Below are 15,373 nucleotides of genomic sequence, written 5' to 3' on the forward strand. Positions count from 1 at the left end.
AAGAGATTGCTTACAAATCACTTGTGCAATCCATCCTAGAATATTGCTCAAGTATATGAGATCCATAACAGATAGGACTAACAGGGAATATTGAATGTATATAGAGAAGGGCAGATGAATGGTCACAGGTCTGTTTAATCCTTGGGAGAGTGTCACAGAGATACTGCAGGAACTGAACTGGAAGACTCTTTGAGACAGACACAATCTATCCTGAGAAAGTCTATTAACAAAGTTTCAAGAACTGACTTTAAATGATTGCTTTAGGGATATACTACAACCCTCTCTGTATTGTTCACCTGGTGACTGTGAGAATAAGATTAGAATAATTACTGCACGCCCAGAGGCATTCAAACAAACAATCTTCTTGCACTCCATACGCGAATGAAACCGGAAGAAACCCTAATAACTAGCACAATGGGACATACACTCTGCCATGCAGGTCATGGTGGTTTGCAGAATATAGATGTAGAAGTGGCTTGCTCTTTACCAGTGCAGATGATGAGTTGCTGAAGTGTTGCAGTTTCAGAATAGTTGTACATTGGATAGATATTGTTTGTGGTGTTTGGACAGACAGTGGTGAGAGTAAGTTGAGCTACAACAGCAAAAGATCTCTATTGGGCCAGGAAAGTGGGGTGTAGGAACTGGTGAGTCCTCAGAGATCCATGCCGGTGGAATAGGACTAGACCAAGGTAACACCAAAATTTCAAAAATTGAGAAGCAGAGTTACAAGTATATTATGCCATTCACCATTGCCATTGGTATATTCGATCCTCATATCAGCCAAAGAGAACAAATTACAGTCTGATTGATTGATTACATTTTTTTTTCCCCGGTGAAAAGAGTGGAACTTAATAGATATTCCATTTTCATTGAGAACAGTTTTGATGTGCTTACCTATCTCTCAAAAATATTTGTCAACAGATAACTGGGTGAAGAAATGGAGAGTAAGATCAGATGTGTGTCAGATGTACATTGGCAGAGTGTGTGTTGGACACTTACGCACGTCAATAATTCATAAAGAGGGAATTAGCACTGGAAGTGGTAAAGCTTCTATTTGGAAGATAGTTACAAACCTGAATTTTTCTTGTATTTCTGTCATTCACAGTTATAAAAGTTGCTCGACATTTTATGTATTTTGCTTTCACTCTTCTCTTCTTGAAAAGTAGTCTTTAGTTCTCTGTAAACATAGTAATGAGTTCAGCTTTAGCATCACATTGTTATCTTTTCTGACTTTTCCTTATCATACTAATCCATTCTGAGACTCCAAGATCTGTTTGATGTATTCAGTGGGGTCTTACCCTATTTTTGTCGTCGCTCAATGAGATTTTTCTGTTCATATAAATACATTTTTAATTTTATATTCACAGTTAGTACAATTATAGAGTTAAAACCTCAGCTTGTACGCAAAAAATTAAACAAATGAAAGCATACATATATACCCCATTCCTGACTTCTAAACTGTAATTATTTATAAATTTTATATTTATGGCATGAGCATAAAACCTTAAAATAGTATGCCTCTATTTGTATGTGCCAGAATACACAAATAAAGAAAAATATTTAATGTGATTTCATTTGGTAGTACATGTCTGCAAGCCAATTATACTACTTCAGAAAAACATTAATTATAGTAAAACTTATTAATAAATTTCCTTATTATAATGACAGCCTGCATATGTAGGTATTCCGCAATAATTAAAAAGATTCTCTGACAGAATATTTTGATTCTACTACCATTTCAAAAATTAAAAAGAACAATCACATAGTATACTGTTACACAACAATTCCATAGAATAGTGAGTCATCTGTACTGCCACATAAGCTCTTTTTTCTTGCATTTCTAGTCAGTAGCAAATTAATTATGGGTTACTTTATATTTGTTACCAAGCCACAGTGTTTCTAGTGAGGTTGGTGGAGTTACTTTAATTGCACATTTACCTCATATAAGGATTTCTTTATTATCTTTCAGCCCTTCAGCACAATAATAAGATATTGTTATATGTATTATATTGCCTTCTGGCTTATTAAGCAGTTCACAATAGATGATCCAATTCAGTTTTATGGATTTCAGACCATCTTGCCTTTCCAAGTTAGAATTTCTTCCTTTTAATTTTTAATTTTATGGTTTTATTGCTTAAAATTCTGTTTCTAATCCATATTTGTCAGGGGGGATTTTATTTTTCTTATTTCTCTGTACTCATCCCTCCACCTTTAAGCGTCATTGCCTGATGCCATTATACACAGTCATTTTGTAACAGTAATTTCGCAGACCTGTTTTATTTTGTTGCTGAGCCTTTAAACTGATCTTTAGCTTCTTTGAATGATTTCCAACAGACTGCCTGCTGTACCCTTTTCTTTCTGTTTCCTCCACTGCCCATTCCTTTGCCTAGCCTCTCTTCCTATCCCCTCTGTCTGTGGCAACCTCATATTCCCTCCCTCCTTATTCCCTCCCTCCCTGCCACCCTCCCTCCTTATTCCCTCACTCCCTGCCACCCTCCCTACCTCCCTATCCCCATCCTCCCACTCCCTTCTTCCAACCCACTCCCCCCTTCTTCCCTCTCACTCCCCCCTTCTTCTCTCCCACTCCCCCCTTCTTCCCTCCCACTCCCCCCTTCTTCCCTCCCACTCCCCCCTTCTTCCCTCCCACTCCCCCCTTCTTCCCTCCCACTCCCCCCTTCTTCCCTCCCACTCCCCCCTCCCTCCCACCCACTTCCCCCTCCCTCCCACCCACTCCCCCCTCCCTCCCACCCACTCCCCCCTCCCTCCCTTACACTCCCCCCTCCCTCCCTTACACTCCCCCCTCCCTCCCTTACACTCCCCCCTCCCTCCCTTACACTCCCCCCTCCCTCCCACTCCCCCCTCCCTCCCTTACACTCCCCCCTCCCTCCCTTACACTCCCCCCTCCCTCCCACTCCCCCTCCCTCCCTCCCACTACCCCCTCCCTCCCACTCCCCCCTCCCTCCCACTACCCCCTCCCTACCACTCCACCTCCCTCCCACTACCCCCTCCCTCCCTCCCACTACCTCCTCCCTCCCTCCCTCCCACTACCCCCTCCCTCCCTCCCTCCCACTCCCTCCTCCCTCCCTCCGACTCCCACCCTTCCTCCCTCCACCCTTCCTCCCTCCACCCTTCCTCCCTCCACCCTTCCTCCCTCCACCCTTCCTCCCTCCACCCTTCCTCCCTCCACCCTTCCTCCCTCCGACTCCCACCCTTCCTCCCTCCGACTCCCACCCTTCCTCCCTCCGACTCCCACCCTTCCTCCCTCCGACTCCCACCCTTCCTCCCTCCGACTCCCACCCTTCCTCCCTCCGACTCCCACCCTTCCTCCCTCCGACTCCCACCCTTCCTCCCTCCGACTCCCACCCTTCCTCCCTCCGACTCCCACCCTTCCTCCCTCCGACTCCCACCCTTCCTCCCTCCGACTCCCACCCTTCCTCCCTCCGACTCCCACCCTTCCTCCCTCCGACTCCCACCCTTCCTCCCTCCGACTCCCACCCTTCCTCCCTCCGACTCCCACCCTTCCTCCCTCCGACTCCCACCCTTCCTCCCTCCGACTCCCACCCTTCCTCCCTCCGACTCCCACCCTTCCTCCCTCCGACTCCCACCCTTCCTCCCTCCGACTCCCACCCTTCCTCCCTCCGACTCCCACCCTTCCTCCCTCCGACTCCCACCCTTCCTCCCTGCGACTCCCACCCTTCCTCCCTGCGACTCCCACCCTTCCTCCCTGCGACTCCCACCCTTCCTCCCTGCGACTCCCACCCTTCCTCCCTGCGACTCCCACCCTTCCTCCCTGCGACTCCCACCCTTCCTCCCTGCGACTCCCCCCTTCTCCCCTCCGACAACTCCCCCCCTTCTCCCCTTCTCTCCCACCCTCTCTCTCTCTCCTTCCCCTCTCTCTCTCCTTCCCCCCTCTCTCTCCTTCCCCCCTCTCTCTCCTTCCCCCCTCTCTCTCCTTCCCCCCTCTCTCTCCTTCCCCCTCTCTCTCCTTCCCCCTCTCTCTCCTTCCCCCTCTCTCTCCTTCCCCCCTCTCTCTCCTTCCCCCCTCTCTCTCCTTCCCCCCTCTCTCTCCTTCCCCCTCTCTCTCCTTCCCCCTCTCTCTCCTTCCCCCTCTCTCTCCTTCCCCCTCTCTCTCCTTCCCCCCTCTCTCTCTCCTTCCCCTCTCTCTCTCTCCTTCCCCTCTCTCCCTCCTTCCCCCCTCTCTCCCTCCTTCCCCCCTCTCTCCCTCCTTCCCCCCTCTCTCCCTCCTTCCCCCCTCTCTCCCTCCTTCCCCCCTCTCTCCCTCCTTCCCCCCTCTCTCCCTCCTTCCCCTCTCTCCCTCCTTCCCCTCTCTCCCTCCTTCCCCCCTCTCTCCCTCCTTCCCCCCTCTCTCCCTCCTTCCCCCCTCTCTCCCTCCTTCCCCCCTCTCTCCCTCCTTCCCCTCTCTCCCTCCTTCCCCTCTCTCTCTCCTTCCCCTCTCTCTCTCCTTCCCCTCTCTCTCTCCTTCCCCTCTCTAGTACCCCATCACCCCCTCCCTTGTCTCCTGGCCCCCCACCATGTCTCCTGCTTCCCCCCCCCCCCCTGCTTCCTGGTGCCCCTCTTTTATAAAACTGTATTACTAGTTTGTCCATGTACATACTTCTTTGAAGTAGATGCGAGGTTGAGTTGTAACAGAAGTACAAGCGATCTCCTGCGCCAATTGAGTGGGACTCCATATTATACTGTGTACTGTTTAATGATAGAAAAAGTATGCATTGGGAGGGGCGGGGGCTGACAATGTAAAGAGAAGATATTACTGTAAGCCTTATGCAAGATATCCACAATGGACAGAAAGCAAAAGAGATGGCAGATGTGTGAAGAGATAGCAGGAATATGGTATATTGGAAGGATTACAGATATATGTGTAAACAAATATTACAGTAAAAACAGTTGTGTGCCTTCAAATTATCATCATAGGTAAGGCAGTTCTTGAAGGCCACCTTGCATGAATTTTTACAAAACCTCCTCCTAGTGCACCTGTCACTTCCATCAGATTTTCAATTTTAAAAACTTTAATCTTCTTTTTATTTTGCCATCTTAATTTCATTTTCTGTCAGGACTGGCTCTCCCAAGGACATCATTAGTTCTAATGAATGTTGTCTACTCCCGGGGACTTGTTTCGGCTCAGGTCTTTCAGTGCCCTGTCAAACTCTTCATGCAGTATCGTATCACCCATTTCATCTTCATCTACATTCTCTTCCATTTCTATAATATTGACCTCAAGTACATCGAACTTGTATAGACCCTCTATATACTCCTTCCATCTTTCTGCTTTCCCTGCTTTCCCTTCTTTTGTTAGAACTGGGTTTCCATCTGAGCTCTTGATATTCATACAAGTGGTTCTCTTTTCTCCAAAGGTCTCTTTAATTTTCCTGTAAGCAGTATCTATTTTACCCCTAGTAAGATAAGACTCTACATCTTTACATGTGTCTTCTAGCCATCCCTGCTTAGCCATTTTGCACTTCCTGTTGATCTCATTTTTGAGACGTTTGTATTCCTTTTTGCCGGCTTCCTTTGCTGCATTTTTATATTTTCTCCTTTCATCAATTAAATTCAATATTTCTTCTGTTACCCAAGGATTTCTACTAGCCATCGTCTTTTTACCTACTTGATCCTCTGCTGCCTTCACTACTTCATCCCTCAAAGCTACCCATTCTTCTTCTACTGTACTTCTTTCCCCCATTCCTGTCAGTTGTTCCCTTATGCTCTCCCTGAAACTCTGTACAACCTCTGGTTCTTTCAGTTTATCCGTGTCCCATCTCCTTAATTTACCACCTTTTTGCAGTTTCTTCAGTTTTAATCTACAGGTCATAACCAATAGTTGTGGTCAGAGTCCACATCTGCCCCTGGAAATGTCTCACAATTTAAAATCTGGTTCCTAAATCTCTGTCTTACCATTATATAATCTATCTGAAACCTGTCAGTATCTCCAGGCTTCTTCCATGTATACAGCCTTCTTTTATGATTCTTGAACCAAGTGTTACCTATGATTAAGTTGTGCTCTGTACAAAATTCTAGCAGGCGGCTTCCTCTTTCATTTCTTTGCCCCAGTCCATATTCACCTACTAAGTTTCTTTCTCTCCCTTTTCCTACTGCCGAATTCCAGTCACCCATGACTATTAAATTTTCGTCACCCTTCACTATCTGAATAATTTCTTTTATTTGATCATACATTTCTTCAATTTCCTAGTTATCTGCAGAGCTAGTTGGCATATAAACTTGTACTACTGTACTAGGTGTAAGCAAAATAACTCACAATGCACAGAGCAAGAACATAAAAAGGAGGCTCGCATTGGCAAACAGGGTATTCCTGGTGAAAAGAAATGCATGAGTATCAAACGTATGCCTTTATTTAAGGAAGAAATTTTTGAGAATTCGTCTTTGGAGCATATCATTTTATGATAGTGAAACATGGACGTAGGGAAAATCGGAAGAGAAAAAAATCAAATGATTTGAGATGTGATGTGGCATAAGAATGTTAAAAATTAGTTGGACTGATAAGGTAAGGTATGAGGTGGTTCTCCTCAGAATTGGGGAAGAAAGGAATGTATGGAAAACAACGAAAAGAAGGGACAGGATGATTAGGGTATGTGTTAAGACGTCAGGGAATAACTACCATGATACTAGAGAGAGCTGTAGAGGCAAACAGAGGCTCGTACAGGGGAGAAATTGATGGACTACATTGAGGGGGGGAGTGGTGAACAACCTCTGCCCCCCCTACCCTAATCCCCTGCAGCACCTGGCACCCCTATCGTGTCCCAGCCATGTCCCTGCTTGCTCTCACAGGCAAAACTTTGATCTTTTGCCACCCCTATCCTGATATCCCTTCCCCTAGCATGCCGCCACCTTATGCTCATCCCTGCCACAGCTAGATTGCTGCTCATGTAAGATGCATTCCGAGTTGGGCTTTAGCACCCAGCCACAGTAACTGTGTTTCGTGAATATGTACAAGTCCTACAGTTCTGCTTCTGGAGAAGGATTTTGTCTGAAAGCTGAAGATGTTATTAGTGTTCTTTTCCATTTTATCTACCTGTGACTCATTGCCTCCTCTTGTGTTCAGAGTAGCAATCTGTCTCTTCCATATTGATAAAGTTTTTGACATTGTGTTCTTTTTTGACATGTATATCGAACTCTTGCTGTTAATATAAACTGTAACAATTGCTTCTATAAAAGTACTAGATTTTTCTATAGTCATGATGATGCTTGTACAATAGATGCTGGGTGATGGTCTTAGACTGAAACCTTTTGCATATTAAAAGTTAGCATAAACAGCAACTTATTATGGTTATCTTACATCAGTTCTATAGTTTGGTTAAGCTGTACAATAATCAATGAAAATATTTTAGTATATGGAGAGTTCAGGGATCAGGGAGATATGTAATCATACTCCTAGAACTTTCATATAAAATGCTGGTTGTGTCATGACTTCACAATACTGTATATATTTGCAAATTTTTCTGTGCAGAGTAGGCAAAGGTACTGTTCAAGTTTGTTCTTTACATCACTGTAGTTTGGCTTCTCTTATCAAAATGTTTCTCTTTATTTCACATTAACTGTTTTCTTGTACCACTCAGCTGACTGGTGGAGTATAATGTTCTTCATTCATATCTTGTGGAATCCTTTTTGTTCTGTTTCTTTTCCTGACTATGTTGGATGAGTTGCTTTTTTTCTATGAGAAATGTTTCTTGATTTTGTTCATTCATCATTGTCTTTTGTGTCAGGAAAGTTCCTTTAGTAGTATGTATCTGTAAAATTTATTTACTTACAGATAGAAGATATGTTTGTTTGCTCTACTTTCCAGTTGTTTCGTAATTAATGTTGGTATTGTACGTAACATTTTTAGTTGAGAGCAAAATGTGGGGTAATTTATAGCACTCCAATTCTACAGATTGTAGTGTGGTAATAGTGAGTTGCTATTATCAGTCTTGTAATGAAGTTACAGTTCCTTTTGCGTTACACTGAATGTTAAAATGTACAACAGCTACAAACAAAAAAAAATGATACAGAAGAGCACTGTAAGTTTTAGCATTGGACTCTGGGAAACACTGGATTTGTCCATTCCTCAAAAGTGAAATTAGGAACAATTAACACACAATTTATGAACCAATAGAACTTCATTATTCCTTATAATGTGTTCACTAATAAGGGCAGCAGATTATTCTTCTCATATCTTACTGTGATATTGGTAAAAGCTGGTACAATATCTGCCCCATTTTGCATGCAGCTCACTGGTCTTTGCCATTTCCATGAAAGTGAAAGAAGAATGTCTGAGAGAAGTTCTTTTTAAGACAGAAGCCTATTGTATAATTAAGAACTGAGCAGTGTTTTGTGCAGTGTATACTCCGCAGAAGATCGTAAATATCACAGATAATTTATTATAGGAGAACCTTTCATTTTCCTTCAAAGAGATGTCATTTTTAGTGCAGTCTCTAAATGCTCCAATTTTCATATACAACAAAAAAGTGTTTATAACAACTAACATTCCGATAGGTGCAAAACCATTGTAATTGATAGTAAACACATTTGGTTCTGTACAGGTTGTCATGATAGATTTTGTGAATGCCACCTTCTTCTGCTTCATATATTAGTGTAGAATTTGTATGAGGAACTCAGTTTCATATGTGACATACTGGAAAACATGACTTTGTCATGGCCTTGTCATGCTTATTCTCATCTCCTCTTTCTTCACATTCATGCTGCTGCAAGACATGTTGCCATTTGTGATAATACATTGGTGATTTACTTTATTACTGACCATTCCTGAAAGTCGAGCACACTGTAGGTGGAATCATGAAACTGACATTTCATTTCCACCCAGAGACGGTTCCAGCATTCTTGTAGAGTAGCAGTGGCCCTGTGCTAAAGAGGGTGCCTCTGGTCTCTAATGTGTATTAGTATTTATAGCACAAACACAACTTCTAATGAGTCAGTTGAATCAAAAGTACAATAAGGGATAAAGAGAGGGGATAGGTGTTCCTAGGTGTGAATGAAAGATCATAAGCGTGTCATATGCTCCATTAGTGAGGCTTATTCACGTGGAACTATGCTAATCTGTACAGATATATTGTCATTCTGTATGATTTATTTTATGTTTTGCTTGTAATGCACTGCATAAAGGTTTTGTGATAAATACAATGTAATACTGGAAACTGTTTAGCTGCCCAGATTGCTGAGCACATTAAAGTGCATGCCTATGGCACACAGAGGTCTCTGGCTCTAGATTGAATTTACCTTGTGGACTAATTCTGTATGTGGTTTTTAGTTTTCCTCATCTGCGAAGGTTAATAATAAGCTGGTACCCATTCCCTCATCAGATGGCCGTGCAAAAACACTGAAAAATGTCACATTTAACCACATGACTTCACTAGAGGCAGACAGAAGTGGTACACAGATTCCCCTCCATGGAAAACTGCCAGTAGCTTTAAAATGCCTTGGGGAGTGTTTACCCAGCGCAATAAGACCTATATGTATGTGTATGGTGGGTTCTTAATGAAACTGAAGTAGTGCAATACCAGTCCAAACCTGACATTGGCTGGATCAAGGGCACCTGGAAATTGACTCTCAGATCGTTAAATTAAAATACCATAACTTTTACATTTTATGATGCCAACTTCCACTGAAAAAGCTGAAATTAGCAAATTAGCATTCGCTCAAAAGTTCCGTATATAAACCAAACCCACATATCTGATAATAAATGAATATTAACACTTATGGAATCCTGTTCAAAAAAACTAGGTTGTTGTTGTATGGACATTAGTCCATGGTCCAGTGTGTATTTTTCTGCCTAATGTTTCAGCTTCTAAAGCTGGAGACATCGTCAGAGGCTGCAAAGGCCCAGATAGCATTTGAAAATTTAAACAAGCAAACTGTTTTATGTCACAACTGGATGATAGTCAGAATGTGCTTTTCAACTCCGATGTTATTAAGTTACTGTGTTTGGAATTATTTAATAAACCTTTAATGTAACTTCATTGACTAGCTGTAGTATTTTCTCCATTTCCTCCCTCTTTTCTTTTTCAATATTTTTCAAAACTACTATTTCCAAAAGAATGATACATTATTGATTTTTGCACAGACGACATTCCAATCCAAACTTCAAAAGAGGACGGCAGTGTGAGTGGAACTCCAGAGTCTAAGAACTTGAGTGCAATAACAGAGGAGGGAGAGGGTGATGGAGAACGACTCACTCCACGTGCCAGTTCCCTGCGAACAAGGGACAAGAAACTCCCCAGCTTTCCTGGGCTAAAGAAGACAGCTCGTAGCAATGGTGTTGCAGCTTCAGATAAGAAACCAAAGCGCTCTGTCACTGCTGAGAGTAACGGTCCTCTGCAGCCTCCTTCAGACAGCCCAGATTCTGGTGCAGGCAGTAGTGAGGGCACTACAGGAGGTGATGGTATGGTTACAGATGCAGGAAGTGGAAATGGATCTGTGGAGGTGGAGCATCTTTCAGCAACTCAAGTCAGTACTGTCTGAGAGGTAAGTAAAGTATCCTGGAGAGAAAGAGACTGAGGCAATAGATCAGTTATTCTACTCTCCATCTCACAACACAGCTATATTAATGGCAATATGCTTTTGTTGTTTTAGCTAATTAATTATTCCATTTATATACAAAGTATTTGAAATGCTGACTTAGTCATGGTCCTCTAGTGGTATTGTGTGTCCTCAGTGCTTGGACTCCAACCACACTTTGACTTACTGTTAGTGTCACACACCTAATTCTAACAGAAGTCAACTGGGTTGCCTGCTACAAGCTCAGTTGCAAACTTCTTCAGTCAAATGAATAAACTCAGTAAAACAAATGAGATTAAGTACCTGTGACGTTTGCCTGCTTTATTGTTCTTCGTTGATAAGTGCTGAGTGTCAATGTACTGTATTTTTACACTGGCTGAAAAATGGGGGGGGGGGGGGTGAAGTTCAATACTGACTACTATAAATGATGTAGCCCACAGGTGAACAATTGCGTTTCACAGTTCTTTACTCTCACTTTTCACAAGCCCACAATATTACACAGATAGATGGCCAGTTCACTATAGGTTAACTTTTGATAAGCCTCATTAATAGTCTGCAGGCAAATGTCAACATACTGCTTTAATAGTTTACCATTGAACATCTATGAGCAGTAAAAACCTAACCACACTGCTCTTTGCAGAATAATACAGTACATGGGACACTATTGAACATACACTGTCATTGTTTTAACAAATGTCCTATTTGTGTTACACTAACTCCGCTATTAAGTTGATGCATTGTTGGTTGAAACAGTAAATTATTTCCCTCTGAAAATCGGCTGTGAACTCTCTGTCTCGGGACCAAAACTCGGGCCTTGATAAATCCTCAAATGCCCCACCACCACCACCAGCAGCACCAGTGACCTTAGATTGTCGATACCAATGCGCAAAGCTCTGTTTACGTGGTGGTTATTTTCCACAATTCCTTTGAACAGGTAAGTATCTTGCATATTCCAACTACAAAAACCATTTTCTGCACTGCATTGGAGTGCCAACTAGTGAGCACAGTGAAAAGTTCATGAGTTTAAAGTTCTATTCAAGCATCAGTCATATTTGTACATGCAATACTTCAGAAAATATAGAACTTTGAAAATGAATCAATCATTTATAGCTGCCTTATATAATCTAATGAATTCCGTACTGTATAACTAAAAAATAAAAATCAACACTTTTGCAATTTTCTGTGAATTTGCCACAGCCTTTTGGGTATCTAGAACGTGCAATTCTACAAGGTAAATTAAAGTGATACAGCATTAAAATGTTTTCCCTTCCATGGATGGAGTATTATTTTAAGATTAGAAAATAGGGAATCGCACTAACAAATGATGTCACATGAATTCAGAGTGGGGTAACATGAAATATGGTGCTCCACAAGATTCTGTGCTTGGACTGTTAGTGTTCTTAATCCACCATACACAAGTGATTTACCTAGGATATTAGAGGACAATAAAAATCTGTGATGTTTGCTGACGATACTATTAAGCTGATAAAAGTGCTCTATCACATTCATAGCAGATACAGCCAGGAGCATAATAGAGCAGGCTTACAACTAGCTCACATGTAACATTGTAACTCTTAATCTTACAAAAACTCGTATCAATAGGTTGAGGCAGAACTATTGGCCAATAATTGCTTTCAGGAGATGAATTATTTAGTGGATATAAGAAAAAGAGCGCCTCTACTATATTTCAGAACTCATAGTTCCTTCATTAAAGAGGAGAGAGTGATATGTGGGAAATGGTTAGAGGATGGGCGGATCACTCAAACTACACACTACATTTGGGTCTCTCACCCCAACAACATCCTTCTCTCTTCCGCGATAAAGGAAGTACTAGTTCTGCAAGGTAGTTAGTGTCCCTTTTATTTTCACGTCTCTGTGGAGTAGTAGTAGTAATCACGCAGGTATGATTTCAGTTTATTTTAGAAGTTAAGTCTACTATCCATCAAATTCTTTACATTACTGGGTAATTGTCAAAGATTTTCATGGCTGAATCCCTATCTCCTTTCTGTGCCAAACTAACACTGAGTGATGGAACACATTTGTCCTTCTAGTATTGTATGTATGAATGTTACTGTTGTTTATGCACTGTAATTAACTATTGACAGCAAATTTAATAACAGAATAAATGTACTGTGGGGCTGTTGTAAGTATGTCCAACTGTTGAAAGAGATGTACACAAGAGGTTCTGGAGCAGGCCTGGTAAAGTATGGCTCATGAGCCATTCTCCTCCAACGAATGCTTCACCCTCCATGATAGCCATGCCAGTCAAATGCAGGGTGACTTGTCAGTCATCATGGGCCGTGAGCTGTAATTATGCCCTAAACAGAAATGCCCTAAGACAGTAATACTAAAACTTTGATTTTTATTTGGCTATTATGTGAAACTCCTGTACTTATACTAACTAGATTATTAAATACTTTGACTATGGATAATCCAGGACAGAATGTAACAATATTGTGGAAAGGATAGTTACTGTTCACCACACAGCATAGATGCTGTGTCGCAGATAGGCACAACAAAAAGACAGTCAGAAAATGAGCTTTTGGCAAATGATGCCTTGTTGACCAAAAGCTCATTTTGCTGTGCCTATTCGCAACTCAGTGTCTCCGCTGTATGGTGAACAGTGACTATCCTTCTCATAATATTTAAATATTTTGGTTAGATTTATTTCACTTACTTGTGACAAGTTCTGCAATATCAGTTTCATTTAGTGTTGTACAAAACGAAGTTGATGTACCAACTACTCATTGGCCTTTGCATTATGCTGAACAGATTTAATGAACTTCATTGAAGAAAATGTAATTTCGTAAATGTATGTTGATATCATGGCATGACTTCAGAAATTGCAGCACCTCTTTCTGTGCTCGAAACCATGAATGGATTGTTTTGTAAACAGCAGACTACTACTTGAACATCACTTCTAACACTTCCAAGACTAATTTTCATTGAATTATGAAAGAAAATGATATTTGGCTGTAAAGATTTAAAATTTTTTAAACAATTACGAATATCTCATTGGAACATACATCAATAATGGAAGTTAATCTTGAAACTTTCATTGTGGGCAACATCCTGACACTTTTCCCATGTAGTGCTTCCTGTGAGTAATGAAATGCAAAGCTAAACTTCATTCTATTGTTTCTTAACTGAACAACTAAACCATTCTTGCTACCAACCATAGCTGGTGCACCATTAGTACAAATTGCATTTTTTTTCAAAGAAAAGCTTCATCGACACACTTTATCTGAATTGAAAATATCCAAACCTGTTATTCTGAGAAACTAAAATAAAGTAACTCCTCGTGCACACACAAGTCATTTGATATTATGCAAATAAAAATTAATAGTTAACAGAGTTCTGTTCGATCAGTACTCTTGTCCATGTACAGAAAATAATACCCAAATTTTGAAATTAAATTGCTTAGTTTCTTTTTTTATGTTATGTCCTATATCAAGAATTTGACTTTTTTCTCTATGTGACAAAGCAGGTTTTTTAAATTGTTCAGCAGTATCATTGTAAACAAATGCGGTTGTCATTTCTGTTGTACATTCTTTCATGAGTACATCGTCACTGACACATTTCTGAGTCTTTTCTGTTTCTAAGCATACCACATATGATGCATGTTTTTTGTTTAATTGTAAGACTTGAAGGTTGAGGTAAGTCTTGTATCTCTCTTTTTATCTTATCCACTAAAACACATCATTCGCCATGAAAGTAATGCCTGTGTGTTGCCTCATTGAAAAAATTGCTTAAGATTTTTTACATATTAGACATTACGATTTCTCATGAAAATTGCATACAAAAAAAGTACTTAATCTGTCACTCCTCATTAAAAATATGGTTTTCAGTGTTCTTTCTTTCTGACATTCTTAAGAACTATATTAGAAAAATACCCATAATAATCATAACAACAGCCACAGTAATAACCAAAAGACGACCTGATCAACAGTGCAATATTAATGAGAATAAATTGGAACAAAACTCTGACAGCAAGCGGACTAATGAAGCAGCAATGCCTCTTCAATGAGTGAGAGTGCAAGAGTCTTCGTGTTGAGGAAACAGTTGAAGAGACACTGACCCACTCGATTGCTGATAAACAAGCAACTGTAGGCTGTGGTGAGACCACGACGACAGTGTGCAAGTATTTGGAAGGGGAAGTGCTCATTGGAGGTGATTGGCCTATTTTCAGGTGAACACCACATATTATCCTCCTCCTGCCAAATGAATTTAGAGATTCACTGATAGCATTGCAATCAATTTGTATAGCTTGTATAAAAAGTGTAACAGAGGCGCTTGCAGAATTTAAGTGGTAATTTTCACAAAATCCGGTTGGGTAAATGTAGAGAAGTGGTATTCAAAGTGCACTGCACAGAAAGTCTACAATCCCTCTTGTGTGTCTCATTTAGGGTTCACAATAATACGATGAGAGAGATTAGAATGTACAGTTGGGTATACATTATATTTCTATCATTCATTGTTTTAATGAAACGGGATAGGTCGTCACAAATTTTGGTGCAAGGTATTTTCTGTCAAACATTGCACAGTAGCTTGCAGAGCATATACCTTGTCAGTTCAAAAAGTTTTGACACTGAATTAATAGAAAAAAGCTAAGTTGGTGGTTATACATAATCTTTTTCCACTTGATTACAGCAGACAGAACTTTTCTATAACCTTGTGAAAGTGTAAGACAGTCATTCTTTGGAATGATCATCAACTTGCACATCACATTGGCTTGATTGTCAGTTATGTAGCATTGACCCGTTGTGTGAATTCCTGCACTTTTTCATTTTGTGGGAGGTTCATAGTGATAACACCAGGTCTTGTCATCCACGATTATTTTTTCAATAAA

The 15,373-nt window shown here is 41.1% G+C and overlaps 1 protein-coding gene across 4 annotated transcripts in view; it reads left to right on the plus strand.

Annotated features, from left to right (window-relative positions):
- LOC126342369 (hyccin) overlaps positions 1–15,373 on the plus strand; it is a 167,083-nt gene that overhangs the window by 110,875 nt on the left and 40,835 nt on the right. For all 4 annotated transcript variants that reach the window (XM_050001849.1, XM_050001850.1, XM_050001851.1 and 1 more), the window contains one exon: positions 10,091–10,491. In XM_050001849.1, coding sequence (XP_049857806.1) covers positions 10,091–10,488 — 398 coding nt within the window. In that variant the 3' untranslated portion in view covers positions 10,489–10,491. The remainder of the gene's footprint in view (positions 1–10,090; positions 10,492–15,373) is intronic.

This window comes from Schistocerca gregaria, chromosome 1 (genome assembly GCF_023897955.1).
Source record: "Schistocerca gregaria isolate iqSchGreg1 chromosome 1, iqSchGreg1.2, whole genome shotgun sequence".
NCBI lineage: Eukaryota > Metazoa > Arthropoda > Insecta > Orthoptera > Acrididae > Schistocerca > Schistocerca gregaria.